This window comes from Pseudonaja textilis, chromosome 1, assembly GCF_049901715.1.
Source record: "Pseudonaja textilis isolate UNSWEBS1 chromosome 1, rPseTex1.2, whole genome shotgun sequence".
Classification (NCBI taxonomy): Eukaryota; Metazoa; Chordata; class Lepidosauria; order Squamata; family Elapidae; genus Pseudonaja; species Pseudonaja textilis.
The window spans coordinates 243,775,766-243,803,702 of record NC_141990.1 but is presented as its reverse complement, the minus strand read 5'-3'; the positions used below and the strand labels follow the sequence as shown (position 1 = coordinate 243,803,702).

At 35.4% G+C, this 27,937-nt stretch overlaps 1 protein-coding gene across 3 annotated transcripts in view; it reads right to left on the bottom strand.

Moving 5' to 3' along the window:
- Positions 1-1,126: 1,126 nt before the first annotated feature.
- The window catches only part of BMAL1 (basic helix-loop-helix ARNT like 1), a 50,732-nt gene continuing 23,921 nt past the window's right edge, over positions 1,127-27,937 (bottom strand). For 2 of the 3 annotated variants that reach the window (XM_087921115.1, XM_026705744.2), the window contains exons 3-19: positions 26,615-26,762; positions 24,340-24,360; positions 22,884-22,922; positions 21,679-21,720; positions 20,817-20,974; positions 19,188-19,267; positions 17,104-17,196; positions 16,349-16,466; positions 14,705-14,854; positions 13,406-13,652; positions 9,439-9,545; positions 9,127-9,277; positions 8,823-8,911; positions 6,036-6,144; positions 4,977-5,070; positions 2,458-2,560; positions 1,127-1,786 (exon numbers count right to left, since the gene is read on the bottom strand). In XM_087921115.1, coding sequence (XP_087777241.1) covers positions 1,626-1,786; positions 2,458-2,560; positions 4,977-5,070; positions 6,036-6,144; positions 8,823-8,911; positions 9,127-9,277; positions 9,439-9,545; positions 13,406-13,652; positions 14,705-14,854; positions 16,349-16,466; positions 17,104-17,196; positions 19,188-19,267; positions 20,817-20,974; positions 21,679-21,720; positions 22,884-22,922; positions 24,340-24,360; positions 26,615-26,754 — 1,902 coding nt within the window. In that variant the 5' untranslated portion in view covers positions 26,755-26,762 and the 3' untranslated portion in view covers positions 1,127-1,625. The remainder of the gene's footprint in view (positions 1,787-2,457; positions 2,561-4,976; positions 5,071-6,035; positions 6,145-8,822; positions 8,912-9,126; positions 9,278-9,438; positions 9,546-13,405; positions 13,653-14,704; positions 14,855-16,348; positions 16,467-17,103; positions 17,197-19,187; positions 19,268-20,816; positions 20,975-21,678; positions 21,721-22,883; positions 22,923-24,339; positions 24,361-26,614; positions 26,763-27,937) is intronic. The other variant, XM_087921114.1, reaches the window with a different exon arrangement.

Genomic DNA, 27,937 nt, shown 5'->3' with positions numbered 1-27,937 from the left:
AAAAGAGAGAGAAAAGAAAGAGCATTTCCCTGTGTCTTCCTCTTGACTTGTTCTGCTCAAATTCCTTTTTCCTTGCTTGTTGAACTTGTTTTTCTGGAACTGGGTTGTTACATATCCCCTGGAGCTGCAGCAGGTAGGTTAGCAAGAACAGGACTCTTAACAAGGCATAGTGGTCATTCACTCTGGAAATGAGCGGCAATCGCTCAGCCAATACTTGGGAAATCATCTGCAGCAGCAAACGGTCCAACACTCTCCCACTCCTGTCTCATTCAACTCCCTTTACTCTCCTTCCATTTCAATAAGGAAACCATTAAACTATGAATATTAACTAATACTATAATAACTGTATTAACTATGCTCTGTTTCAGTATGGTCCTACCCCCAAAACAATCGTGTTTGATGTATGCCTCAGGTATTCTGTTGGTTTTTAGTAGGACAGTTTATCTTCTAGGATGAGACTTAATTGGTTCCTGGAGCAATCTACATTTTCCAAATAGCACCGCACTTAAGCATCATTGTTCTGTGACTTATACTCTTATTTTGCCAGATGTAGAAAGAAAGAGGAGCAAAGCAAGCAAGACAAGGTCCAAGCTCTTGCATATATTGGGTTGGAGAAGGGAAGGAAGGAAGAAAATTTTCCTTTAAAAAAAAAGTTTACCCAATTCAAGTATTTCTATGGTGTTACAAATCTATGGATCGCATACAATATACCCACTCAAATTCCAGTTGATAGGTTACATTGCAAATCATCATAATCTTTTACCCACCCCATAATCCCTTGTGGGGTGGAGTCTGAGCAACTGAATAGAGCTGGCAGAGTATTAAATGGCCAGATGTCCTTCAGGTCACCAATGCGGAACTTTGATCAGCAGGTATATTCTCATTGTGCCGAAAGAGAAAAATATCTGCCTCTACCAAGGATCAAACTCACAGCCTGACTGTGAGGCGAGAACTCCACCTCTAGGCCACCACACCACTCCCATAGATTACATTGCAAATAGTAAACTATATTCATCCTGGATTTGGCTTGTTAGGTAAGTCAACCAAGTTGCAAAAAACAGCCAAAGCTTGCTATTTTTAATACTATGAATTTCATCTAGAAACCTACTTTACAAAGTAACTCCAATTTAGAACAAAGAAAACATTTTATTTTAAAAATATTTAACTGTCTAATACATTACACTTCAACAATATTTATAGTAAAGGATCTTACAAGAAACAGCTTTGATATATTAGTATAAGAAATATTCCTTATCCACATAGGGACTTTCTCTGTAGTGTAAAAACACCATATAGCTGAAATGACATTTGCATATAAAAGCTACCAGTGATGCTAGTGCTTAATTTGCACAGTGATTTTTTTTTTAAAAAAGTCAACACAAAAAAAAAACAATACCCAAAATATACAACTAATGCAAGCTATACACAGCTAACAAAAATGATAGGAACACCATTGCAAATTCATCTCCACTTGGTCAGAAAGTACACACGGGAGAAGTATGACTGTTCTCTGATATGGCTTATCAACTTAAAACACCAAAACAATTCAGCAAGCTTCACAGATTGGAGAACTCCACCTATAATGCACTTTGATATATTCCGTTGTCAAAGCTTATGGGCAGCATCTATAAGGGCCATGGTAAGTCACTAAAATCAACTGGGCCACCAAGCCCGGCGTCTGCTTCCAAAAGGCTCATGATAACTGCCATCGCTGCCTCATCATTGCTGGGGCTGCTGGATCCTTGGTCATTGTCTATCATATCAATGCCTATATGTGAGTTTTCCCCTGAAAAGAGAACAGAAAAATTAAATGTTACCATTAATTCTATTTCTAAGCTAATGATCATACTTTGAAAAGTATACAGTGTGGTTGAGAGCAATGTTAAGAGTAACTGCATATATTATGAACTCTCTTATTTGATAGCTGACTTTATCTCTGTCAAATGTACAATAAAATGAAACGTCCATATAGTATTATGTAATCGATCACATTATTGTATAAATAATTAAAATTGGGATAAAATACTGCTAGCTAATGTTTAGACTGTCTTAAGAATTTTTCTGGAAGATGAGATAGATTGAAATTGAAAAAAAAATTAACCTATTTTTATTAAATATCATTATAAAATATCAATATAAAATATTCTAAATAGGAATATTTAAGATATTAATCTTATGTTTTTCAACAGTAACTTGGAAAATGACTAGTATGCTACCAAAGTTGTAGGATTTCTTTTAAGAAATAATGTTGGAGCTAAACTAAAAAGATCTTTGAACAAAATGATCCTCCAAAACTCCAGGGCTTTATTAAATACAACATCACATTTTACAATATGCTCATATTTTAATTTTATATATCTTTCCTTAGAAATTCTATTCATTCCATGGCAGGATTCACCCTTAAGGATTTCGCCCAGCTATACATTTTAATCTTCTGTCTTTCATGAATTGGCCTACCAAGAATGGCGTTGTTGTCAGAATATGGATAGACCGGATTGTCTTGTATCTGGCCAGGCAATATACTGGCAGGAGGAATGTCTTGTGTTCCACCATTCAAAATCTGAAAAAAAAAAAATGAAAACAAAATAAAAGGCTTTATATTCAGCCTATTTTACACATTTGATCTTGCTGGAAGCTATAAAAGTCTAGCATAAACTTAACTCCAACGAAATCTATAAATGGTAATGTCAGTATATTTCTATACATAAAATTTAATCTACATTATATAGCCATGCAACTTCCTCAATAATTTGCTTTGTACGTTTACCCCGTCAACTTAGTGACAAAGAAATCCTTCTCAGACACAATACGTATCTTCCTATGTTACTTTCATTACTGCTATAATTATAATCATTCTAGAGATTTTTAACTTGGGAACCAAATGTTGGTGAATCTTAGCTACACCCTGTGCTTCCCAGTAAGAACCATTTCATGTGAAAAATCCCATGTGATTATTTTCCTTATCAAAAACTGTCATTAATAACCTGCATGACTAAGACACACAGTTTGGCAGTTTGAATCTCACCAACTCAAGGTGGACTTAGTCTTCCATCCCTCCGAGGTGGGTAAAATGGGGACCCAGATTGTTGGGGGCAAGAGGCTGACTCTATAAACTGCTTAGAGAGGGCTGTAAAGCACTGTGAAGCTGTGTATCAGTCTAAGTACTATTGCTATTTAATATCTAATATCCCTTCCCCTTTTGAAATAATTCAAGAAATTCAGGTTAAAAAAAATCTACATCTACATTGAGTGATATCGATGTCATGAGACATGCCAGTTGCTGCTCTCAAGGCACAAAATAAAAAGTAACAAAATAGCAGTATGCTGAAAAAGCTTGGTCTCTGTTTTAGAACTGCATGGATATGTATTAAGATATTGTTTTAATCACAATATTAAAAGACTGTCATTTAATAATATTAATGTTTTTTAAATTATTATTTATTTTTCATATTACTGCAGGTAGCCCTTGACTTTAAACCATTCATGTAGTGACCGAAGTTACAACGGCACTGAAAAAAGTGACTTATGAGCATTTTTCACACTTAACGACTGTTGCAGCATCTCCATAGTCATGGGATCAAAATTCAGACACTTGGCAACTGACTCATTTATGAAGGTTGCAGTGTCCTGGGGTCTTGTGATTACCTTTTGTGACCTGCCAAGCAAAATCAACAGGGAAGCCAGATTCAGCCATGTTACTAATTTAACAACTGCAGTGATTCACTTTACAACTGTGGCAAGAAAAGTCGTAAAATGGAGCAAAACTCACTTCTTAACAACTGTCATGCTTAGCAACAGAAATGTTGGGCTCAGTTGTGGTCATAAGTAGAGGGACTACCTATATTTTATAGTTTTGGGTTTTTTTTATTGTATACTGCCCAGAGTCACATTTGGTGAAATGGGTGATCATAGAAATAAAAAATAAATAAAATGCAATTAGGTGATGGAAAGTGGTACACTTTGCTATATTTTGCCCTTCCTTTTTTTTTACTTTAGATTTCATTTAATGCAGGGATACATTGAAATATATTAGTAAATTTTCGATGATAAAATACAAGTAGCTTTATAGTCACACATAATCACACAGCAGTGAGCAATAACTGAAAAACTTATTTTTACAATGTTAGGCACTCTAGTTCATAGGCATCTTGTACACTATAAATATCTATATCTGGTTCCATTGAACATTTAATAAGAAATTGATAGATCCACAGCTCCAGTTTTCTGGATCTCTGCCACAGAGATCTTTAATGATACCTACAAAGAAAATATTGTAAGATGATCAATAATTACACATTGTTTCTACTCAGAGCCAGGATACCATTAACCAAAATGTACTTAGGATCCTACCTCAAGTGTATTTAATAAGCTCTTCAAATTTGTGCATGAGTACTTGTCATTATAAATCAGTTTAATGGTTCTTAAATTTGTATTATTGAAGCATTGGTCAATAAGGAAACATTATTTCTATAGTAAGCATTTATCAGTACAGGTAATTTTATAATATGAAAGCAGTTTTGATTCTTTTGAATGATGATCAAATTTCTGCTATAGGTTGAATTCTGAAGCTTTCAGTGTTTAAACTTAATAGATCGATTTATATAGATATATATGGGTTCATATTTTGTGTATTTAAAAATCCTTTAAACAACTTTTTAAAATGGCACTTAGAATTATTATATTATCATGCCAATCTATCATCTATTTCAGGGGCTGTCAAACTTGTGGCCCATGGGCCAGATGTGTCATGCGCTAGCCACACCCACACCCGGTTTAGCAAAGGAGAAAAAGTCGTGATACGTCACGTGACGCTGTCATGACAATGCCAGTTTGACACCCCTGATCTATTTCAACAGATCGTAAATGCCGCAATACATTCACTTTACAGATTTGTTACAACAGTTTGAATTAATTTATATGGTGAAGTCTGACAACATAGCTTTAAAAAAAAACTCTTTAAAATTTTCCCATCTCACCTTTTTTCCTCCTGGCGATGACGTGTCAGGGGGAGGTGTGCTGGTCATGTTCAATGGGCTAGAGCCACAACTTGAAGGGGAAGATCCACGTATCCTGTTACACAAATGACAGCCAAATTACAAAAGGTATAAAAAAAGAAAGTCATTTTTTTTAGGAGGACATATTATCAACCACCTCAACATTATAATCTGAAACCCTGTATGTGTGCTAAGTTTTGGAGTTTAAACACATTTAAGAAATTCTTTTTAGTAAATTATATTTATAAAATATTCCAGTAAATCCTAATCTCAGTTCCTAGGCTGCATGGTCCTTCCTCACATTCATAGTCACAGCATTCTTGTCAGGTTTTAGGATTAAGTTTTTGATTTTTATCTCCTAAGGAATATGGCTCCAATTTGCTATTGTACTGTATATGCCTAGATATGGCAAAAGGGAAATAAAATTGGCAAAGAAACTACATTTCCACAAGTTCAGTCTATTTTGCTTATCTGCGATTACTATGACTATGAGCCACAGTGGCGCACTGATTAGAATGCAGTACTGCAGGCTACTTCTGTGGCCTGCCAGCTGCCTGCGATTTGGCAGTTCAAATCTCACCAGGCTCAAGGTTGATTCATCCTTCATCCGAGATTTGTAAAACGAGGACTTGGATTGTTTGGAGCAATATGCTGACCCTGTAAACCGCTTAGGGAGGGCTGTAAAGCACTGTGAAGCAGTATATAAGTCTAAGTGCTATGGCTATTTGGAAGACTATATGCTGACTATTGTTCATTGTAATCTTGGGAACTAAGTTAGGTTATTTTATTAAACTTCTTTCACAATTACCATGTACTTATTGTGGATAAACCATGCTAAAATACTTCACTATACAAAGAAACATACAAACAGTTATGCCTTGAAAGAAAACAACTGACCAGCCTATTTAAAAATCAATTTATTGGATTTATAACCCATGTTTCTGTGAAAAGAAGATATTAAAAATAGGAATGAAATAGAACTTTCCCTAACAAATTGAGAAACATATACTTAATAATCTTAAAATATGAGCTTTTCCTTACCTATGGATCTCCATTATTTCTTCAGCAATCATTCTTCCAATTTTACCAGCACCAGCTCTTGTTCCACCTGGAATACCAGGAACTGTGGGAAGGGCCCTTTTTGGACCACCTTAAAAAGATGTAAATGCAATTAAATAAAAGGGAAAGAAAAAAGACACACAAATTAATATATACCTGCAATTTACACATTTATTCTGAATCTAGGTAGTCCTTGACTTACGTCCATAATCAAGTTCAAAATTTCCACTGCTAAACAAGATGTCAGGTGAATTTTGCCCCATTTTACGAACTTTCTTGCCACAGTTAATTGTTAAGTGAATTTGGGTTCCCCATTGACTTTGTCGGATCACAAAAGATGATCAAATGACCCCAGGACATGGCAGCCATCATAAATGCATGCCAGTTGCCAAGCGTTTGAATTTTGATCACATAACCACCGGGATGCAGCAATGGTTATAAATGTGAAAAACAATCATAAATCACTCTTCTCAATGCTATTGTAACTTTGAACAGTCACTAAACAAATAGTTGTAAGTTGAGGATTACCTGCACTTGCACCTCTACACTTCACATACCCTTTGCAATTGTAGTAATTCTATTATAATTTCTTTTTTGTTTCCTTTGCTTCCAGTCTCATCTTAACTAAACATTAATTTCAATGCAGTAAAGTTGCTCTAACATTACACAAAGAGCAAGGCACTGTATGCTTTAATGCCTAAAATGTGATTTTAATATATTTCACGGTCACTGGCATGATCCTATCAATCTTGATTCTTGAGAGCTGTTGAATGCATTTTTATGTATGATCTTTTTCATCATAGGAGAAATCTCTTTCAAAACTCAGATTATGTTTTTCCAGGGATAAAAGTCCTTCTACCTGTTGAAAAGAAGTAATTCTTTACTTCCTGCTGCAACTCTTAGGTTAACGGTATTCAATTTTCATTAAATGGCAAAGAAATGAAATATTTCTTTTTTTTTAAGCTACCACTTTTTGTAGGTAACCCCTGGTGTACTTATGAGAGGTTAAGTGCCCATTAAAAAAGTAGCCCTGCTACATGGGATTTAAAAGACTGCCCTGGGATATAAAGTCATTTAATGGGCTTTTTTAGCCATTTACTGCATTTCACAATATGTTTATATGGTATTGCAAGCCTCTCATAGGAGGAAATCACTGAAGATGGAGAACTTTCAGCAGCTCTGTTATCAAGATAGATACATTGTATGAGAAATGCAAGCTTATTGACCACAATTACGTTCAAAAATCTCCTTCAAAACACAATTTTCTTGGCTATCTTCTCATATACCTACATACTAGGTACACTCTTTAAATTCTTCAGCAACTCCAAATAGCTCGGTTACATTTGGGAAAAATGTCTGCTCCTCTTTCAATATGATGTTGTAGAGGCTACTTCACTTGATTCGAAATCATCATATAACCCAACATATATATTTAAACACGCCCAGCCATTTTATATAAGCAAGTACAAAATGGGCAATGTTAAGTTTTGGAATACTATGATTCAGTTGCCTGAAACAGCAGATAATCCATAATTACTAGTAAAAACGTGCTTTGAATCTCAAGTTTTTGTTACTGTATCAACAAGCTGCTAACTTAAGACAGTACTTCCTGGGAGGCTACAGAACTGAACTCTTGGGTCAGATTGAGAAACCATTTTTGGAAATAATCTGAATCACTATGTATTAGACTTAACCAATAACACAGGAATATAGAATATAACTATTAACAATATTAATACAAAGGCAGCCACTTGGACAGATGCTTAAAACATCTCTAGGTTCCTAGCTAACTTCTTACACTGAAGCTTCCTTGGTTATTAAAGAAACAATAGTTATCGGTCCACTAAAGGATCTTAGCATAGAAAGGGAAAAAGAGAGAACTATTTCCACTATCTGCTGTTAGTATACTGTTGAAGGTTACTGTTAGAACGAAATCTCCTACAATAGGTTTTTGCATATTCACAAACGATTCTGGGCCAGGGAGATGTTTCAAGTTCTTTTTCCAGAGAATCTAGAATATTGCTGAATCCAGAGAGAGAAAATCTGCTAATCTATATCTCTGTTTATGTGTAGGCAAGAACAGCATGTATGTTTTTCCTTCTGTCAAAAGTCTGTAGCGAAGTTTGGTCTAGTGGTTAAGGCACCACCCTAAAAACTGGGAGACTAAGTTCTCATTCTGCCTTAGACATGAAAACCAGCTGGCGGCTTTGGGCCAATCATTGTCTCTCAGACCAGCCCACCACATAACGCTGTTGGTGTGGGGAAAATAGGAGGAGGAGGAAGTCTTATGTATGTTCATCTCCTTGAGTTATTTATTAAAAATAATAAAACTAGAATGTAAATATGGAGCCTAAATAATGGTTCTATCCATCATGCATTTAATTTCATTATGTGCTAAAGAAAAAGGATACTTGTATAATATAAGACATGAGCATGAGGATTCTGTATAATATAAGATAGCATGAGGATTTTGTATAAGTTAGCATGGAGATTTTGGTGGAAAACACTCATAACCCTGACATTATACTCCAAATAATTTGTTATGTTTATTTTTAGATTAGGGATTAATTTGGACTGTCATCCTCATTGATCGATGTTCTTGACATTTCTTTGCTCTTTAAATTTTCACCTCCTTGACATTTCTTCAGCTTGAATGTGATGTAGAAGGAACATGCAGTTACAGACTTGAAACACATACCAAGTGCATTTCAAATTGCACTGAATTCAATGAAACAAATCCAAAGAAGTTTGTTACAGTTTTCCAGTTACCTTCCCCTGCTTGGAGTACGCTATCCATGCTGTGAGGTGAAGCTGCTAGTTGTGGAAAAGACGTATCTTCACCATCAAGCATATTAGCACTGGGAATTCAGAAGAAACATAAATGTATCATTTTATGTTACTAATTATTTAGCATAGCAAAATACTTATTTTTTTCTGTCAACTTCATTACCTTGCAACATATCAATTGTTGCAATTCTTATCAAATTTAACTAACACTTGATGTATCCCTTCCTCGATACATGGAAAGCAGAGTCAATTGTATTTTTTTCCACAAGAAAAGAAAAATACTTACGAAACCACTGTGTTCGTTGAGACAATATATTCTACTTCTTTGGTCCAAGGGTTCATGAAACTGAACCAACAACTCCTCAGTGTAATAAAAGATCCATCTTTGACTTTAAACTTGTAACAATTAGTACTAATTTTCTCTCTTGACTGTAAAACTGAAAAAAAGACAAAAAGGATCAGGCTTGTACAATTTTCTTGTGTGTAGTATGTGCATGTACAATGATAATGTTAATTTTTTTCCAAGGTCCCTAGATCATTTTTCTTGATCTAGGGAAAAAATCTGAACCATTTGGCTACTTCACAGATAACATTTTACCTTGTCGATGACATTCTGCAAGATGTCCTATATCATCTTGATGAAAATATTCGTAACACGATGTGCCTAGAAGCTCCTGTGGTAAATATGCCAAAATTGCAGTTGCCCTAAAACAGACAAATGCTTCAGTGTTTCTAATTAATTACGTAGAAATTAGTGTAAAAGTAGAAAGAAAACCAATTTTCTATTTTCTGGTATTTTTAAGAGACACATAATTACAGAAATCAGGATGCGACTTCTTCAAAACTTGATATGTTAGACAATGTTGATAAATTAGGCTGTTACTGTTATGCTATCGTCCAAAGGTCCCCAAACGTGGCAACTTTAAGACTTGTGGCAACTTTAAGACTTAAAGTCCACAAGTCTTAAAGTTGCCACGTTTGGAGACCTCTGCTATAGTCCACAAGGAAATCAACAATTCTTTAATATACCCAATTTGTTATGACCCAACATGAAGTCATACATTATTATGAGTTATCCCTGAAGAAAATCAAACTGCAAGTAGAAGATAAAAATCCAAATACAACTAACTTCTCACTATTTTTGAAATGAAAACTCAAAATTGGGAGTTCAATTATATAGAACTCAAAGTCTTCTCTATAAACAAATACAAATGATGGTGCTTACAGCTCAAAATGAGAACCATTTCAGACAACACAAAAAACAGTTAAAAACTGAGCTACACAAACACATACACAAGCATAAAATGTGCCCTCACACAGATGTGATGGAATATATACACAACTTAAAATATATTGAAATATGTAACTGTGGATTGGGGTTTGGTTATTGATAAATTTAAAATTATCAAGATAATCCATGCAACATAATATAAAAGTGTGTGTGTGTGTGTGTGTGTGTGTATAAAATACATGTGTGTGTATTACTAAGTATTATATACTTAATAGTGCTTTGTACATATGCCTGAAATGTGTTTCCCCATCTTTAATTTGCATGCTATATTTTGCTATTAGTAATAATGCCTTCTTTGTTGCCATTATATTGGACATTTTTATAAGCAAATATTATTTTGGCAAGAATATTCTATGACTAAAACTTTAGATACCAATTTTTAGCAACTATATTTCAGAACATTCCAATAAATGTTACCAAGTATTTTTAACCTGTCATCCTAAAAAAAGAGAATTACTTATACAATTATATAAATTTTAAATAAACATTTGTCTGCCATTAAACTTGCACAATATTGGTGGTATAATATACCACCACCCAATATACATATGAACACTATGATAAATGTCGATATATTTCTTTTTTTAAAAAAAAATCACATATAAGATTTATATAGTTGAAAATATTAATAACCTAAAGTTCACCCAATTCTGCAGTATACATAAATTTTAAAATATAAAATAGAATAGAATACCTTTATTGTCATTGCATTCCACAAATACAATGAAATTTGAAAGCTACTCCAGCACAGTGCCCCAAACACATCACAATCACACTACAGAGTTTTAAAATAACAACAACAACAACAACAACAACAACAATAATAATAATAATAATAATAATAATAAATGCACTGTTTGATTCAAGACAATTACTGCCTTGGAAAAGAAACCGTTTCTCAATCTATTAGTCCTCATTTTAAGACATCTATAACGCCTCCCTGATGGTAACAGACTGAAATATGAATGTCCAGGATGGGAATGGTCTGTGGGGATTTTTAGTGTTCTAGAGAGGAGTCTGGTCTTCACAATCTCTTCCAAAGAAGAAAGAGAGCAACCAATGATTTTTTGTGCTGTGTTTATAACTCTCTGGAGCATCTTCTTATCCACTGCAGAGCATGCAGCATACCACACCGTTACACAGTATGCCAAAATGCTCTTGATGGTAGACCGGTAAAAAGTAACTAGCAACTTCTCACCCAAGCCACTTTTTTTCAGCAACCTCAGAAAGTGCAGGTGCTGTTGGGCCTTCTTTCCAGTGGCCATAGTGTGGACTGACCAAGTAAGGTTGTCGGAAATATGAGTTCCTAGAAATTTAAAACTATGAACTCTTTCCACACAGTCTCCATTGATATATAGTGAGAGAGGCTCTGCTTTGCATCATAGTACAATGCAACATAGTACAAGGAATTCCTACACAACACATGAGTTATGAGAGGAAGGGCTCCAAAATGAACCAACATTCATGTTTATGTCATTTCATGGTAAAAGCAAGAATTTTATGACAACATTTAAAAGAGTTTTAAACTTAAACTAGTATTTTATACACAGAAATTTATCCTAAGATGTATCTTTATTATGTTATGACAATACACCAAAATCATTCATAGCAAAGACATAAAACAGTTATATCCCATTATACAACTATAGATGTGGAAATGCCAGCATGAAAAAAGCATATGCCTAGAGCACTTGTAATTGGATCCCATCTTGAAAAACCTGACTAAGAAAAATTGGCTTTTCATTTCCTCACACATAACCAATCACTATAATCTGGTAGAATTAATCTGCCACTTTATCATTCAACAAGGAGTCATTAGGAAGATTTTCTAATTTGCTGATTTGATCTAGGAGCATTTTGCTTGACTGGAGAAAGCTAAGCATGGCTTCTACTTGCCCTCCATATTCTAAAAGCTGAGAAAAGTTCAAAAAGTATTAGGGTAGAAAGGTCTGTCTAGCAACAACTAAGCAGAAAATACCAATAATCTGTAAGCATTCTCTGAGCAGTGAATTGTGCACATATGCCAAAACCCAAGTAACTGGTTTAGCTAGGCTGACTACACTGATTTTAACTGGAATTCCTTGGTTATGAGAATGTTACTTTCATTTGTTCTCCTTTACCTCAATAAAACTTTTATTTATTTTGGATTGGTTTAAACACTGGAATTTCATTGATTTAATAAAAAATGCTCATTAAAAGCTTCCTCATGAGAAATGCAAAGTAGTTACTCATAGCTATCCCTTGTGTTTTGTATTTTCTGGATTTTGGGTGGGACAATCCAAAGCATCTTTCTCTCTACTTTTGCATTGGAAAGAGAAGTTCTTAGAGAAAGAGCCCAGAATTTCAGCCTGACTGATGACAACCTACTGTAATTAATTATTGGAGACCTTTGAAATAAGTGTTCTTGTCAATGAGATTTTAAATCACCTTCCCTCCCAATATATATACACACACCTTTCTTCAAAATAACCTCAGCTTCTGCCAATCTAGAGTTAGGTTGCATATACTGACATACAATATTTTTTATTTTGCTTTTTATTAACATATACATAAAATACCAGTTCCATTGCTCTCAGCAATACATCTGGCATTGGCTTAATACAACTATTAGTTGGCTTAATACAACTGTTGAAAAATAATTATAGCTGATGCAATAAATTCAGTATCCCCCTGCATTTTGATTAATTTCCTTTGCTTTTCCCTTTAGAAAAGTAAAATAAGCTCATTAATAGAACCTTTTACTCTTTCCTACATAATTATAGAGCAACAGATATCAAAGGAAGCATTTTTAAAAATCTATCAAGAGTATTTTTACAATCTAATTGAGGACTGTGTACTTGTATCTCTAGGCAGAGACCTCTCATGATTCCTGTGATTAGGCCTGTGTCAGCTGATGCTGAACTGTGAAATGATATCCTCACATTTGCTTCTTGTACTATGTTGAGAGTTGGGCAGGGGAAGGTAATTCAAAGTTCACTTCAGCACAGAAAGGAAATAATGTGAATTGTGCCAGTATTTCCATTCAGACGTTACCACTGTCATCATTCAACCAATTGTCAATATTCTTAAGCATTTTTTTTCAAGTTTGCATTTTATCTTACAAAGAGTGAACAAATTAGGATACTCAATTCATATATATTTATAAGTGCTGAACTGTTTTACAATTTGCTCATCATCATACAAACATTACTGTTTCTTCAAACAAGCCACCTACGGACGTCTCAAAAGGATAAGAACTGTTATCTTCAAAGCAAGACTTAAATGCTGTTCTTACCTCTGATCTACAAATACAAATTTGCCATCAATTGCATGTCGAGAAACATATTCTGTTGGTTTAACCCTGATTTCTCCATTTAATGGTTGAGGAACTACGTGAGGATGCAAACGTCCAATTGCAACAAGACAACTTAAGTTACAGCCTTCATTATCAGGCTCGTTGTCTTCATCTAGTCCCATCTTTGTTGGTGGCCAGCTTTTTAAATATCCTGTGCTGTGGATAGTACAAAAGCTTTTGCGATCTGCTACAAAACAAAATAAGGTTAAATAAATGAGGAAACAAATACACTCACAGATTGGAATCAAGAGAAACTGCATGTTGTAAACCAATAACTGGAGGCAGAGATAGGGGTCTATAGGAAGAGAGCAATGGTAAAACTAGTTCAGATAGTTGCCAAAAGCCAACACTAACTCGAAGAAAGAAAGATACAAACAAAATAAAATTTAATCAGCACTGCCCTTACATTTGATTTGGTGGCCACAGACGTGCTATATTGTTCTGAAGCCAGGAATAAACCATGATAGTTGACAGATTGCCCTAGGAAATCAATTGCTAAAATTGAACGGGGAGGACTTCTTGACTGTGTCCAGAATCACAGTGTCATATACTGTTATCAGGCATTCTCAGCATACTGCCTTCACTTTGGAATGCCTTCTCTACATGATTTGTGAGCTACCAACAGCAATATTTTTAGATGCCTGTTGAAAACCTATCTCTTCATCATTCTCTATAATGAAGATGTAGCAAATGGGTTTTGTAGTCCACATATTTTTAAATTGAATCCTATTTTTATATCATTTTCACCTGCTTTGCATTTTGTGTTTTAAATGACATTTTACTTAAAAAACAAACTACAAGTTATATCTATTCTTTAATTCAGTATGTGAGTTTAAACTGAGATAACTTTAAGTTTTATTCATAAACCTAATGTTTTTTAAACCATATCAGCAAGGAAAACTTGTTATCCTGCCATTCAAATAAACATTACAGAGTTATATTCTATTTTTTAATTTTTAGTAAGTTGGTATTTTATTCTTAATACATATCATTTGAAAGATGTTTTCCTAGGACACTAAAGAAAACATTTTTCCCCAACAGCTTTTCTTCATTCAATATGCAGGCTTGCATAAACCACAACAAGAAGTTTATTCCCATTTTTATATAACGCCAAATAATTTTGATTTTACTGGATTCAGTGGTCTGAAGATTAGTTGTCTGAGACTGTAAAAAAATAGCTTTTTATCCTACTTTATATACAACTTTCATCACCTAATGCTACTTAAATCTTTATAATACCTTTCTTTTTAGAGCAGGTAGAAGGAAAGTCTTTGTCTTCTACTTTCACTGAGGGTCTGTTGCATTTCATCCTACAAAAGAATGATCGTCTTGCTCCAGAACAGAGCCGTGATGGTCCAGGTGTAATATCCGTTTTGACTGGAAGTCCAGCTACATGAAGAGAAAAAGCATTAATTCCAAACTGTTGAGTATGTCTGATCCAAGCTTTGTTTTTCAAGTCTACAAACTTTTCTTATGTTTAGTCTGAGTTAGGTGTTACATTTTAATGGGAAACAAAAACAAAAAAATCCCAACAACCTATTGATCCCTGTCCTAGCCCGATTGATCTTCAACATAGTACCAATAAATGCAGTGACTAGATGAAGAGGTTCATTCTCCAATTTACAGAGGAGATAATTGGAAAGACCAAGGAGAAAAGAAAAAAGTAGATTTGAAATTCAGAAATGGAATTCATTAGAAAGAAAATTAAGGTTATGTATAAATAAAGAGTACCAGAATAAGTATCTAGGTCAGTGGTTCCCAAAGTGGGCGGTACCGCCACCTGGGGGCGGTGGGATGCCTTAGGGGGGCGCTAAGAGGCAAGGGGGCTGGCAGGGGGACGCTAAGAGTCAAGGGGGGGTGTTCAAGGGCACAGTTCAATGCAATATGCTTTCAGGTGAATGACAAATAGAGATGGCAACAAAAATTATCAATATTATGGAAAAGTCATCTGCTGATTGAATGAAAATGAAAGTGAGTGGATATGCTAAGATTGAATAAGCATATCTTTGAAACTTTCTTGAAATATCTGAATGGCTGTCAGTTTTAATACATTAAATTATAAGTAAATCTAAAGTACTGTCATCTTGTAGGACCTATAAAATGTTCCTTGTCTGCAGCTGGGCTACTCTATGGAACAGTGTACTCAAATCCACATGGTCTCACCTGGTCAAACTTTTGAACTATGAAAAAACTTGAAATCTCTTTCAGCAGGTCCTGATGTAGGATAAAGCCACCCACTTCCTAGTGCTTTTTTGTCTGTTTCCTTTTTTTTATCCTTGGGAATTTGTTACCTTCCCCCTGTATGGAATGTATTCTAGTTCTTAGTTTGTTGTCTCTATTGTTTTTAATTGCTGTTTTTAACTTCAATGTTTAAGCAACCTGGGGGGAGGGGCATGGCCAGTTCGTCGTTTATGTCAGGGAGCACCTGTGGTGGCCCAAGCGCTCTTTCAGTGAAAATGGGCTCCCGAGCTCTGTTTTCGGCTGCAACGGCCTCCTGCAACACTCTGCCAGTGACAATGGAGCTCGGGAGGGCCTCCTGCAGCTCTCCTGAGCTCCGTTTCTGCTGGCAGAGGCACTGTGGGCTGGTCTTTGCTGTTTCCAGGATAGCCTTGCAGGCCAGATCTAAGCGCCCACAGGCCTCAGGTTTGATACCCCTGAGCTATATCAACTTTACATCTGATAACTAATAACAACTTTAAAACTATAGGTATCATAATATAATATTGATATATTAAATGACCATCTACAGTCTTTTAAAATTAGAAAACAAAACCTTTTTTTTTAAAAAAAAAGCTATTTACTGTTATAAAGCATTTTATTCTGTGCTATTCCCAAATAAAATAAAAATGAAATAAACATTGGATAAACTCCCCAAGTACTCACTTTTTGCATCTATGAGCCTTTCCCGTGGGGCAGTATCTGAAGAAGAGAGTTGCTCCTTAACTTTGGCAATATCTTTAGGATGTAGGTAATCAAACAGGCTTTGGCCAATCAGATCATTCTATCAATAGAAAATACATACAACTAGCAAAGTCATTATAATTGCCTATGATGTTTTCAGCAAAGAAAAGCATTGGTTTCATTAAGTTTATTGATATTCAAAGTGGTGGGAAAATAAAATAGGATTGCTTAGTATTTCCAAGAATAGGCTGATTTATTTACCTGATTTTTATTCTTTCAATTTTGAGGGCCATAGTGATGAAAAGAAACAAAATATATCAAGAAGAAAAGACAGCTGACCAAAAACAGTTATCAACAAAAAAAACCCCAAAGCCAACAAACTAATAACCAACCACAGGGAATCATCTGGAAGAATAACCCTGTCTTATGTTTGCTAAAAGTCTTTTCAACCATAAAATAGAGACAATTGTGATTCTTTAAGCACACAGTTGATTATATGCATCATTAGAGTGATATTCCAGATGTTGCTAAACTGTAAGTTTCAACATTTCTCCAGATAGATAGATAGATAGATAGATAGATAGATAGATAGGCAGGTGATATAGAACCTTCCATCTCACTCATAGAGTAACTAGTTCAACAGTATTTTCGATTTCCAATTTTTTCAAATATTTTATTTCTGCTTCGTCTATTTTGTTTCTCCCAAATCATTCAATAGGCAAAAATAATAATAATACCTGACTATAATTGAGGATTTTGAAGACCGATTCTGAAACAAAGAGGATCTTCCCTCTGTCACAACCCACAACGAAGAGAAAGCCATCTGCTGCCTAACGGTATGCAAAAAATAATTGTTATGTCTTATTTACATATTTTTGAAATTAATTATAACTGTGCAACTCAATTACACTGTGTTTTCTCTGAAGAGAACAAGATTAACGCATAATAAAATGCTAAAGTAGATCATCGCACTTTTTTACTGTCTCAGCAGCGCTAAAAACAAAAAAGCAGTATCACATGTCATAGCTAAATATCTAATTAAAAATGTATAATCCAGTGACCTTTAAATATATTGATTTAAAAATGAAAGAGCAAAAATAGTTTTTCTGTCTTTTTTAAGGCTCCCATGGGGAAATATTTTTGTTATTGTCTTTATAAGAAGAAGATTAAGCAATTCATTCTTTCTGCTCTTTCTGTTATAAAGCTTTGCAGATTAGAAGCTGCCAGAAGTAGTTCCAATGTGTGTTTGGAAAAGCCACAGAAACACAGAAGGCAAAATGCCTGATTTTAATTGCTGGCAGGATCTGTTTACAGAGAGGGGGAAAAAGTATGTTTTAGAAGGTGGTTACTTTAATTCACATTACTTTTGTGAACTGTCAATTCTCCATGTTTTGGAACACATTATATACCAGGATCACAGAATGAAAGCACAACAATGCAACTATGCTTCAAATAAACCTAAAGTCTGTTCTCTGTGGACCTGCTAAGGGATTTACTGATTTTTTTCCAACCTAGCCCTTTCCATATTTGTTATATGTTAGTGGCCCATCAATACCAGTCATCAAAGTTGTTGAGCTCGCTGGCTAAAGAATATGGTAGTTCAACAGATCACCTTTAACTGATATCTTATTAGGAAGATCTGATCAAGCTTCCATTACAGAATAAAAGGTGCTTACCCCTTTAGAAAGCAAAGACAGCAATATTGATCATATGAAAACAAAATTACAAGTTTATATATTATGACTGTAAATTAAGCCTGGAATTAGGGTTGCAAGTTATACTGGCCGTTAAGTGAATCACCACGATGACAGCCTGATTTATGACTTTTGCTGCAGCTGTTGAATGAATCATCACGGTCATTATGCAAATATGTTGTCCACAATGGCTGTTTTTTGCTGGAAATTGGAGATAAATACCAGTTTCCAGTTTAAAAAAAAACATTATAAATCATGGTCACATGACAAGATCCTGCAAACATCGATAAATGCAGGCTAGCTGCCAAGTGCCCAAAATACGATCATATGACTGCGGGGGTGGGAGCATGGCCATCAGAACTTTGAATCCAGTTTGTTTCTGGAGAAATCCACCGTAACTTCGAACAGTCACTAAACAACTGATCATAAGTAAAGGATTACCTATAAAATGCAATCAATGCATTATTGCTGTTAGGCAAATTCAAAGGTCCAAAATGATCTCTGTGTGTTTGGCTGCCTTAACCTTTGAGGATGGCTGCTGTGCACCTCTGTTTATGATGTTTTTTTAAAAAAGCAAACTGTATTAACACTAACATGCTAAAACAAGAGCATTATAGATGTTACAGTAATGTGGGACTTTAAATTAGTAGCCAATAAAGTAAATGGGAAACAGAACATTGACACAGACTTTGAAAAAGGTTTCAAAGAGGTCTTTTGGAACTAGGGCAAGTGCAGCATCCATTCTACTACTCACCAAAATAATTAGATTGCTTGTTAATGAGGAGAGGAGAGGAGAGGTACTGCATCTATTCTAAAGCACTCATTTCAAATAATTTGAAAATGTGTATAGCACAGCAGGGATTAAAAAGTATCATATAATTCAGAATCTGTTAAATTTAACTGACACGACACTTCAAGTAGGATTGCTTTGCTTGCCCCACATCCTTTGAAAACAAACTCTAAATAATTTGCCCTGAAAAGACAACCAATAAAAAGGGGACCAAAGTTTTTGCTTAGAACATCCACCTGTTACTTTGAAAGAAACTGCAGTTAGTGTGTCTGATAAAAGAAAACCTTCTCTTTCACCGCCCCTTACACACATTCATGTATCTGAAGCTTATACATACCCTAAGAATTAAATGCTTCAATTCATCATCTGAAAGAAAAGTAGGTTTGTAGTTTGCCTCAGTGTATGGATTTGTAGCACCTTAAGACAAAAGAAAAATAGTTTAAGTAAACAATCTATTGTATTATGTGGAACATGTGTTAAATACCCATGTGTGCAGCTATTTTCAGTATCTTAACTATTTTCAGTATCCTTTGTTTGAAATTCTAAAATAAATTTGATGTTTACTTCAGAAATCACCAAGCTACATTTTAATGTTTATTTTGAAATCAGTGCATACAATACTACTATGATCAACTGTCATATTTATTTTGTACCTTTCAGCAATAGGAAACTATTACAAGCTAATCTGAAACTAAAAAAAAAAACCCAGCAGCTAAGAATGTTTTCTCAGTCACATACTCTTGCTATCTTCAGGCATACCACCATTCTCCCACTAGATTTTTACAAGAGGGAAAACTAATGCTGACTCTCCTTACTGTTGTCTGCACGATCAATCCGCATACAGACAGGAATACAACTTGCCTCGTGGAGTAACTCTGGACCAATCTGGAACTGAACACACTCAAAACCGTAGAAATGGTGGTAGACTTTAGAAGAAACCCTCCCATACTACCACCTCTTACAATACTAGACAACACAGTATCAACAGTAGAGACCTTCAAATTTCTAGGTTCTACTATATAACATGACCTAAAATGGACACCTAACATCAAAAACATCAAAAAAGCACATCAAAGAATGTTCTTTCTGCGCCAGCTCAGAAAGCTCAAACTGCCCAAGGAGCTGCTGATACAGTTCTACAGAGGAATTACTGAGTCTATCATCTGCACCTCTGTAACTGTCTGGTTTGGTTCTGCAACCCAACAGGACAGACACAGATTTCAGAGAGTAATTAGGACTGCAGAAAAAACAATTACTACCAACCTGCTGTCAATCAAGGGCCTGTATACTGCACGAGTCAAAAAGAGGGCTGTGAAAATATTTACAGACCCCTCACATCCTGGACATAAACTGTGTCAACTCCTTCCCTCAAAACGACGCTATAGAGCACTGCACACCAGAACTAGACACAAAAACATTTTTTCCCCGAAAGCCATCACTCTGCTAAACAAATAATTCCCTCAACACTGTTCAGCTATTTACAAAGTGTGCACTACTATTACTGTTAATCTTCTCATCACTCCTCATCACCCATCCCCTCCCACTTGTGATTGTAGGACTATAACTTTGTCGCCTGTATCCTTACGATTTATATTGACTGTTTCCTAGTATGATTTGATTGTTGATTGTACCCTATGACTATCATTAAGTGTTGTATGTTATGACTCTTGATTCTTAACAAATGTATCTTTTCTTTATACTGAGTATTTACACCAAGACAAATTCCTTGTGTGTCCAACCACACTTGGCCAATAAAGTATTCTATTCTACTCTACTCTACTCTACTCTACTCTACTCTACTCTACTCTACTCTACTCTACTCTACTCTATTCTATTCTATTTTATTCTATAAGTGTTCCTGAAATACCATCCAAAGTGCCTTGATTACACAAAAGCACTAAAAAAATTTTCAATACTAAAACCCATATATGGAATCATTCTATGCAAACATTTAATTCAAACTTACCTCGTAAAGTCTTCATGTGCTGAACCGCCATTCTCAGAACAGTAAGTTTATCTAGCTTTCTGGACATAGCGTTGCATGTTGGCACTAAGGAAGCCAATTCATCAATAAAGCTGTTCATCTTATCACGTCGCCGTTTTTCAATCTGACTGTGAGCCTCTCTAAGAACCATGAAATAAAAATCATGACATTTTCAGTACTCAGTGTTATAATTCAAGTCTTATCTACAGTATTTGTAGGACATGGTTATGAATATTTGCAGTTTTTTATACATAAATATTTAATTTATCTGGAGTTGAGCAGCTAATACACAGTTAATAAACACATAAATTGCATTGGACTCAAAAGTTTCATCAAGTCTGAAACAAATTATGTAGTGAAAAATAAGCCTTGGATAACTCTGGTTTCCCACAGCATTCTCAACTAATCATGAGCAGATATTATATACTGCAAGAGGAACATTAATGTCTAATTGTGACCACGATTATTTCTATAAATCACATTTTAAACTATGACTTATTTTCCATGATTAATTTAGATCTTTTTTTTTAGATTAGAAAAATTCTTTTAAAACTGCTGTCTAATGATTGGACATAATTAAGGGGGCTATTTTTAAAATAGATTTCCAATGAAAGCTATTTTAAGAGCTGATGATTGAAGACTGTTGTGCCCAATAAATAAATGCAAATAGAGTGTTTTCTTTTCAAACATAGTAATATAATCTCATATTGTCTACAAATATAAATTAGTACCAATAAATGTAAAAACTTTGTAAAAAAGAACAAGCATGAAACTCCATTTAGGAATGCATCTAAAAGATCTGCATTTATCATAACTGATAACTATAAAATTGTTATTACCTTACCTTGCATTTTTTATTCTGCCCTGTTGGTCTGTATATTCCAACCTAGTGGAAAGCAAAGTGACAGAAGTTAATTTGACAGCAGCTCTCTATTTATAATGCAGCAGAAGAAAGAAGGCATCAAATAAAGTGATACCCAAAGCCTCACTGAATACGTAGCACTAGATGCAATGTCACTGATATTATTTCAGATTCAGAAGGATGTAAAGTCCTACACTTAGGCAAGAAAAACCAAAAGTACACATACAGACTGGGTGAAACCAGGCTCAATAGCAGTAACCATGAGAGGGATCTTGGAGTCTTAGTGGACAACCAGCTAAATATGAGACAGCAATGTGCAGCAGCAGCCAAAAAAACTAATGCAATCCTAAATTGTATTAACAGAGGAATACAATCAAGATCAAGGGAGGTACTATAAAGCCTTAGTAAGACCACACCTAGAGCTACTGCATCCAGCTTTCTTCACCACATTACAAAAAAGATGTTGAGACTCTAGAAAAAGTACAGAGAAGAGCAACCAGGATGATTAGGGGACTGGAGACTAAAACATATGAAGAACAGTTACAGGAACTGGGCTTGGCTAGTCTAGTAAAGAGAAGGACCAGGGGAGACATGATAGCGGTCTTCCAATATCTGAGGGGCTGCCACAGAGAGGAAGGGGTCAAGCTATTTTCTAAAGCGCCTGTAGGCCAGACAAGGAATAATGGATGGAAACTGAACAAGGAGAGATTCAACCTGGAAATAAGGAGAAACTTTCTGACAGTGAGAACAATCAACCAATGAAACAGCTTGCCCTCGGAAGTTGTGGGAGCACTATCACTTGAGACTTTCAAGAAGAGATTGGACTGCCATTTGTCAGAAATGGTGTAGGGTCTCCTGTTTGGGCGGGGGTTTGGACTAGATGACCCACAAGGTCCCTTCCAACTCTGATTATCTGTTATCTGTTATATTTTTTTCACCAACATTACCATCTCTTTCTCACTGGGTATTCTATTAGAATCTGACACTCTAGTAATATTAATCTGGTCCTTTGAACATTCCTAGATTCCCAGAGATCCTAACTATAATCCACATGGAGCAAAACCATCCTTTTATCTCCTACTTCAGAATAACTAAAACATTATACTTTCGGAAAAGGTCTTTTTTTTGGGGGGGGGGGAAGCTTTTCCAAAATTCAATCAATTTGTTAATGGTGAACAAACAAATACCTTCCGTGTTGATCATCCTTATCTGTATCCATGCCTTCGCTATAAAATCAAAACAAAAGAAAAATGAACATGACACTAAATGAAGTTAAAAATTGTAACTTTTTATACCATGTTGGTAAAACACAAACATTCATATCATTGGAATCAAATGTTATGATACTGTGAATATATAAATTGTACTGGGAAATAAACTGTTGGGATGCCATGTATAGCCTTTTATTCCCAAAATAGCTAAACTTGTCCATACAGTTTAATACTCTGATGCATTCTTTTTATTAATTAAAACAAGGGAAAGCCAAGTTTAGCAATACCAGAGGAAATATATGGTTTTTTGTTTGTTTGAATAGTAAATTTTATAGATGTTTATCTTTCTCTCTTGTCAATATTCAGGCACCGGGATATTAAGCAGCACAAATAACAAGCTTTTGGACTCGTGCTGGAGCCCATCTCAGGGAACTTCTCTCACACCAGAAATGTATGCTTTAGGCTATTCTATGCATAGTATCTATATAGTGCCTGGCTGTATGCGGCTTTTCATTAGTTGATTGAGGTGTTGATGCATGTTGATTTTATCATTTATTATAATAGTCATTTTAATATAAAAATTGTTTGGAAATGCTGAATTGTTTATTCTTTTCAATTCATTGCTGCTCACCAACCCCCCAAGATTCCAACAACATAAAAATGATTTTTATAAACTTGCTTCTTTGAAATACCTTATTAAATTATATTTCCTCTGCAACACTTCAAAGTATCATTTGGAATATGGCTTTAAAGACTAAATATAGTCCTCAGTCTAGCCCAAGTATTAGAAAATTGGGGGAGGGGGAAGCTAAAAAGCCCAATAATTCTTTTTTTGTTTTTGTTTTAAATAGCATGACTTTGGAAAATAGAATGGGGGGGTCAAATGGATGAAAGGAAGTTAGAACAGAAATTAAATACATGGATAAATGTTCTGCTCTCAACAGTGTCTACCCACAATAATTTATTATAATTTATTAACCTCTTTTGTTTAATACTAAGTCTTTTAAAAAACAATTCAGAACATAAGAAAAACAGAAAAACCTGTTTCCTAGAGATTTCCTAGATATTGATAGAACAAATGTGAATGAAACACTGGAGGTTACATTAAAACTTACAGGGATGTGTGCAATTCCCCAAGTTACAGGTCCAGCATTTTTTAAGCTAGGAAAGGATTTAGAAACTATTAGGAGCACAAAGCTAACAATTGAACTACAATCTACATTTGCTTAAACTGAAACTTTTTCTTTTCTTTGCACATGCTCCCAAGAGTTCACTTTTTTAAAGTATTGCATCAGGATTATAAAATTTAGTGTACTGAATCTATTTCATATTGTTATTATTTGAAGCACTTTTAAATAGTCAATTCTATAACAAGATTCCCCCATTTAAATATATATAATATATTTAATATATACACATTTTTTATACTTACTCAAAAGAAAACCCATCGAGCCTGAAAAGAGATAAATTGTACACTGTATTATTAATAAAAATGACTATCTGCATACTGTCCATTTATTTTAATTTCCACTGTTAGCTGAGAAACTGCACCCTGAAGACATTTATTAAGAAATCCTACTGGATCCATGTGCATACCTAATGTGTGTGTGTGTGTGTGTGTGTGTGTGTGTGTGTGTGTGTGTGTGTGTTATATATATATATATATATATATATATATATATATATATATATATATATATGAATGCAATGCCCCTTGTAGTCATTGCATTATGAAAATACTAATTTTTGCTACATTTGTTTCAACTGTGAAAAGAGTACAATTGGAATTGTGATGATACCTTCAATGTTACTTTTAACAGTCTTCACCTGTCCAGACAAGTCTCCAAGAATCAGACGTGGCTGAATGTTATATTTATTATTATATAATGAATGCATATATAAAATAAAGTATCTGATATATTTTCATATTTTTTGTTCTTTAATAAAGGCATTTGAGATTGGGACCTCTTATACAAGGTCTGCAAAGCAAACTACTTATACATGACCAGTGGTGGAATTCAATTTTTTTACTACTGGTTCTGTAGGCGTGGCTTATTTGGTGGGTGTGGCTTGGTGGTCATGTGACCGGGTGGGCATGGCTTGGTGGTCATGTGACTGGGTGGGTGTGGCCAACTCAATGTCACTCACATCAAGGGGTGCCTCACCTGGCCCCTCCCCTCCCAGCCATTCCTTGTCACCCAGCCTCAACTTATCTATAATTCTGTAAAAATGTTGTTCACCTTTTTTGACTTATTATCTGCATACTACAGATGTACTTTCATGGACCACTGAAAGGAGGAAATGGCTCACATCTTTACTCAAGAGTGTGATAGGCAACAGGCTTTTAAGGGGCTGCCACAAAGAAGGGAGGGCAATATATTTTCAAAGAAGCAGAATGCAAACAAGAATCAATGGATGGAAACTAAACAGAGAGAAGCAACCTAAAACTAAGGAGAAACTTCCTGTGAGTGAGAACAATTAACCAGTGGAACTGATTGTCTCCAAAAGTTCTGGGTGCTCAATCACTAGAAGTTTTTAAGAAAAGACTGGACAGCCATTTCTCTGAAATGGTATAGGGTTCTCTCCAAGGTCCCTTCTAAGTATTACTCTGACACCTTTCCCAGGATTCCTCCTCAGTTTGGCATCCTCAGTTTTCTTGCCTGAGCTGGGGGTTGGACTAGAAGACCTCCAAGGTCCCTTTCAACTCTTGTTAACACATGTGTATTTTATGCTCTGGACTATTGACCTTGAATGCATGTGAACCCTGAAAAATATGTGGTAGCCCTGGGCAAAAAAAAGGCAGAAAAATCACTCTAAGTGTAGGGACAGTGTAAAATATTAACACATGATAAATAATGGAACAATTAAAAATAATAGCACAGTTTTATCTCTTTCTCTCTTCCTATTTTTCTTTCTTTCTTTCTTTCTTTATCTCCCTTCCTCTTTCCTTCCTTCCTTCCTTCCTTCCTTCCTTCCTTCCTTCCTTCCTCCCCCTCCCTCCCTCCCTCCCTCCCTCCCTCCCTCCCTATCTCTCATCACACACACACACACACACACACACACACACACACACAGAGCACTTAACAGACAAGGCTGGAGTAGATTCCCCCACCCCCTCTGTCAGCCAGTACTCCTTCTCACTCCAGCACTTTAACTCACAAGGGAAAAGCGATACTTGCAGCGTCCATGGGGAATCCTTGGAGAAGTTTTTAAAAAGGACCTGCTTCCAAAATGCATTTCTTTTACATTGCAAAAGTGCTCCAAGGTTCGATTCACCCCCACACCCTCTGTCAAACTGCACTCCTTCCCACTCCAGACACTTTAACTCACATGGGGAAAGTGATACTTTCAGGGTCCATGCCTTTCTTCCTTCCCCCGGGAAGAAAGAGGACGTGGGGAACGGAAAGCTAGGAGAGTGATTGCAAGTGAGTGACTGGGCGACCGGATTGAGGGTGTGGCCAGCCAGGGATCGCCACCGGTTCAGCGACCCATGCCAAATAACCGCTACTGGTTCACCCGAGGTGCGAACCGGTTGAATACCACCTCTGTACATGACCATATATTTACTTTGTATATTTTGGATTATGCTAGCACTTTGTACAGCTTGAAGAAGACCTTTGCTGAAAGTAAGGTGCAAATTTCTGAAACAGAAGTGCAGTACCAAGCCAAGGCATAGCTGAAGTGTGATATGGGTTGGAAACACTTACTGGTAATCAGTAGAACTTCCTTTCCTTTTTCTATTACAATCCATTCCTGAAGAGTTAAGAGAACTAGAGATCAAATCAGTGGGACCAGGTGACATAAAATCACTGATCGTAGAGGTAATGTCCATCCTTTGGTCAGCCATTGGATTGCCTGGAATTATAAAGAGGGAAAACACTGAAGGATTACATTAAAATGTCAGTTGTTTGTATAGTTATATATGCTCAGTTGATTTATTACTTCATCCTTTAGTATTCCTGGGCATCAAACAGGAAAGTAACCTGCTTCCCAAACCTGGGTAAATTACCCAAAATGGGGTAAAAGTGTTTTTTCTTTGGGTAATGACACACAAAAACATTACCCAATCAAAACAGGGACATATAAATTGATTTGAAGTGTTTTACCTATATTGTGTAAAAAGGTCTCTCTGATAAGCAGTTTGGGGTAACAAAGGAAAAAAATGGGGAAGCTCCGTACTAGAAGGAACAGTTAAGAAAAAGTCCCATGCTATATCATGCTCTCCTATTTGCTTTTGGAGGGACTCACAAACAAGAGACTATTTATGTCTCAAAGGTTCTAACTATGGACATTTGATTATATCTGCTAATGATCTCTTTTTTAACACTGTAATGGCTGATCCAGGGGCCATTCATAATTCGAAACAGACCTTGGGAAGCACATATATCAGTTAAGTCAAAATCAAATTCTCATGCCCTTGGGACAAATGCTAAATACTGGTGTACTTTATAAAAAAACAACAACAGGTGAATCTGGTAAGTGCTGCGTTATTCTTTCGATGCAATATTTTAGCTGTCACAAAATTATTTGCTAATGTTATTCCTATCATAATACAGTATTATGTGATCCAGGATGGAGACAAGGCTAAAGGTTACAGACTAGAAATCAACTGATTGTGCGTTCTAATTCTGCTTTAGTCACGGAAGCCAGCTGGATGACATTGGGCCGGTCCTTTTCTCTAACCCTAGGAAGAATCCTACAAAAGAAAGATTTTTGAAAAATGTTGCCAAGAAAATGATTTTGTCTATGGAGCTGCCAAGAGTTAAATCTGACTGAAACATAAATATAAATAATTAGGTAAACAAAAATATCTGTTGATAAACTGAAGCTAGGGTAACAATATTATGGTATGAAACAGTTCAGGATTTTAGTGCCTTATGAATTTACCGCAGTTGAAGTAGCATAACATGCTCATATACCTAAGAAGTGTGCCTAAAGCTCTTGGGTTACTCACTGAGTAATTATTTGATGTCTCTAATTAAGAAAGAAAAGACAAAACAACAACACACACAAAAAAACTTTTAAAGTTC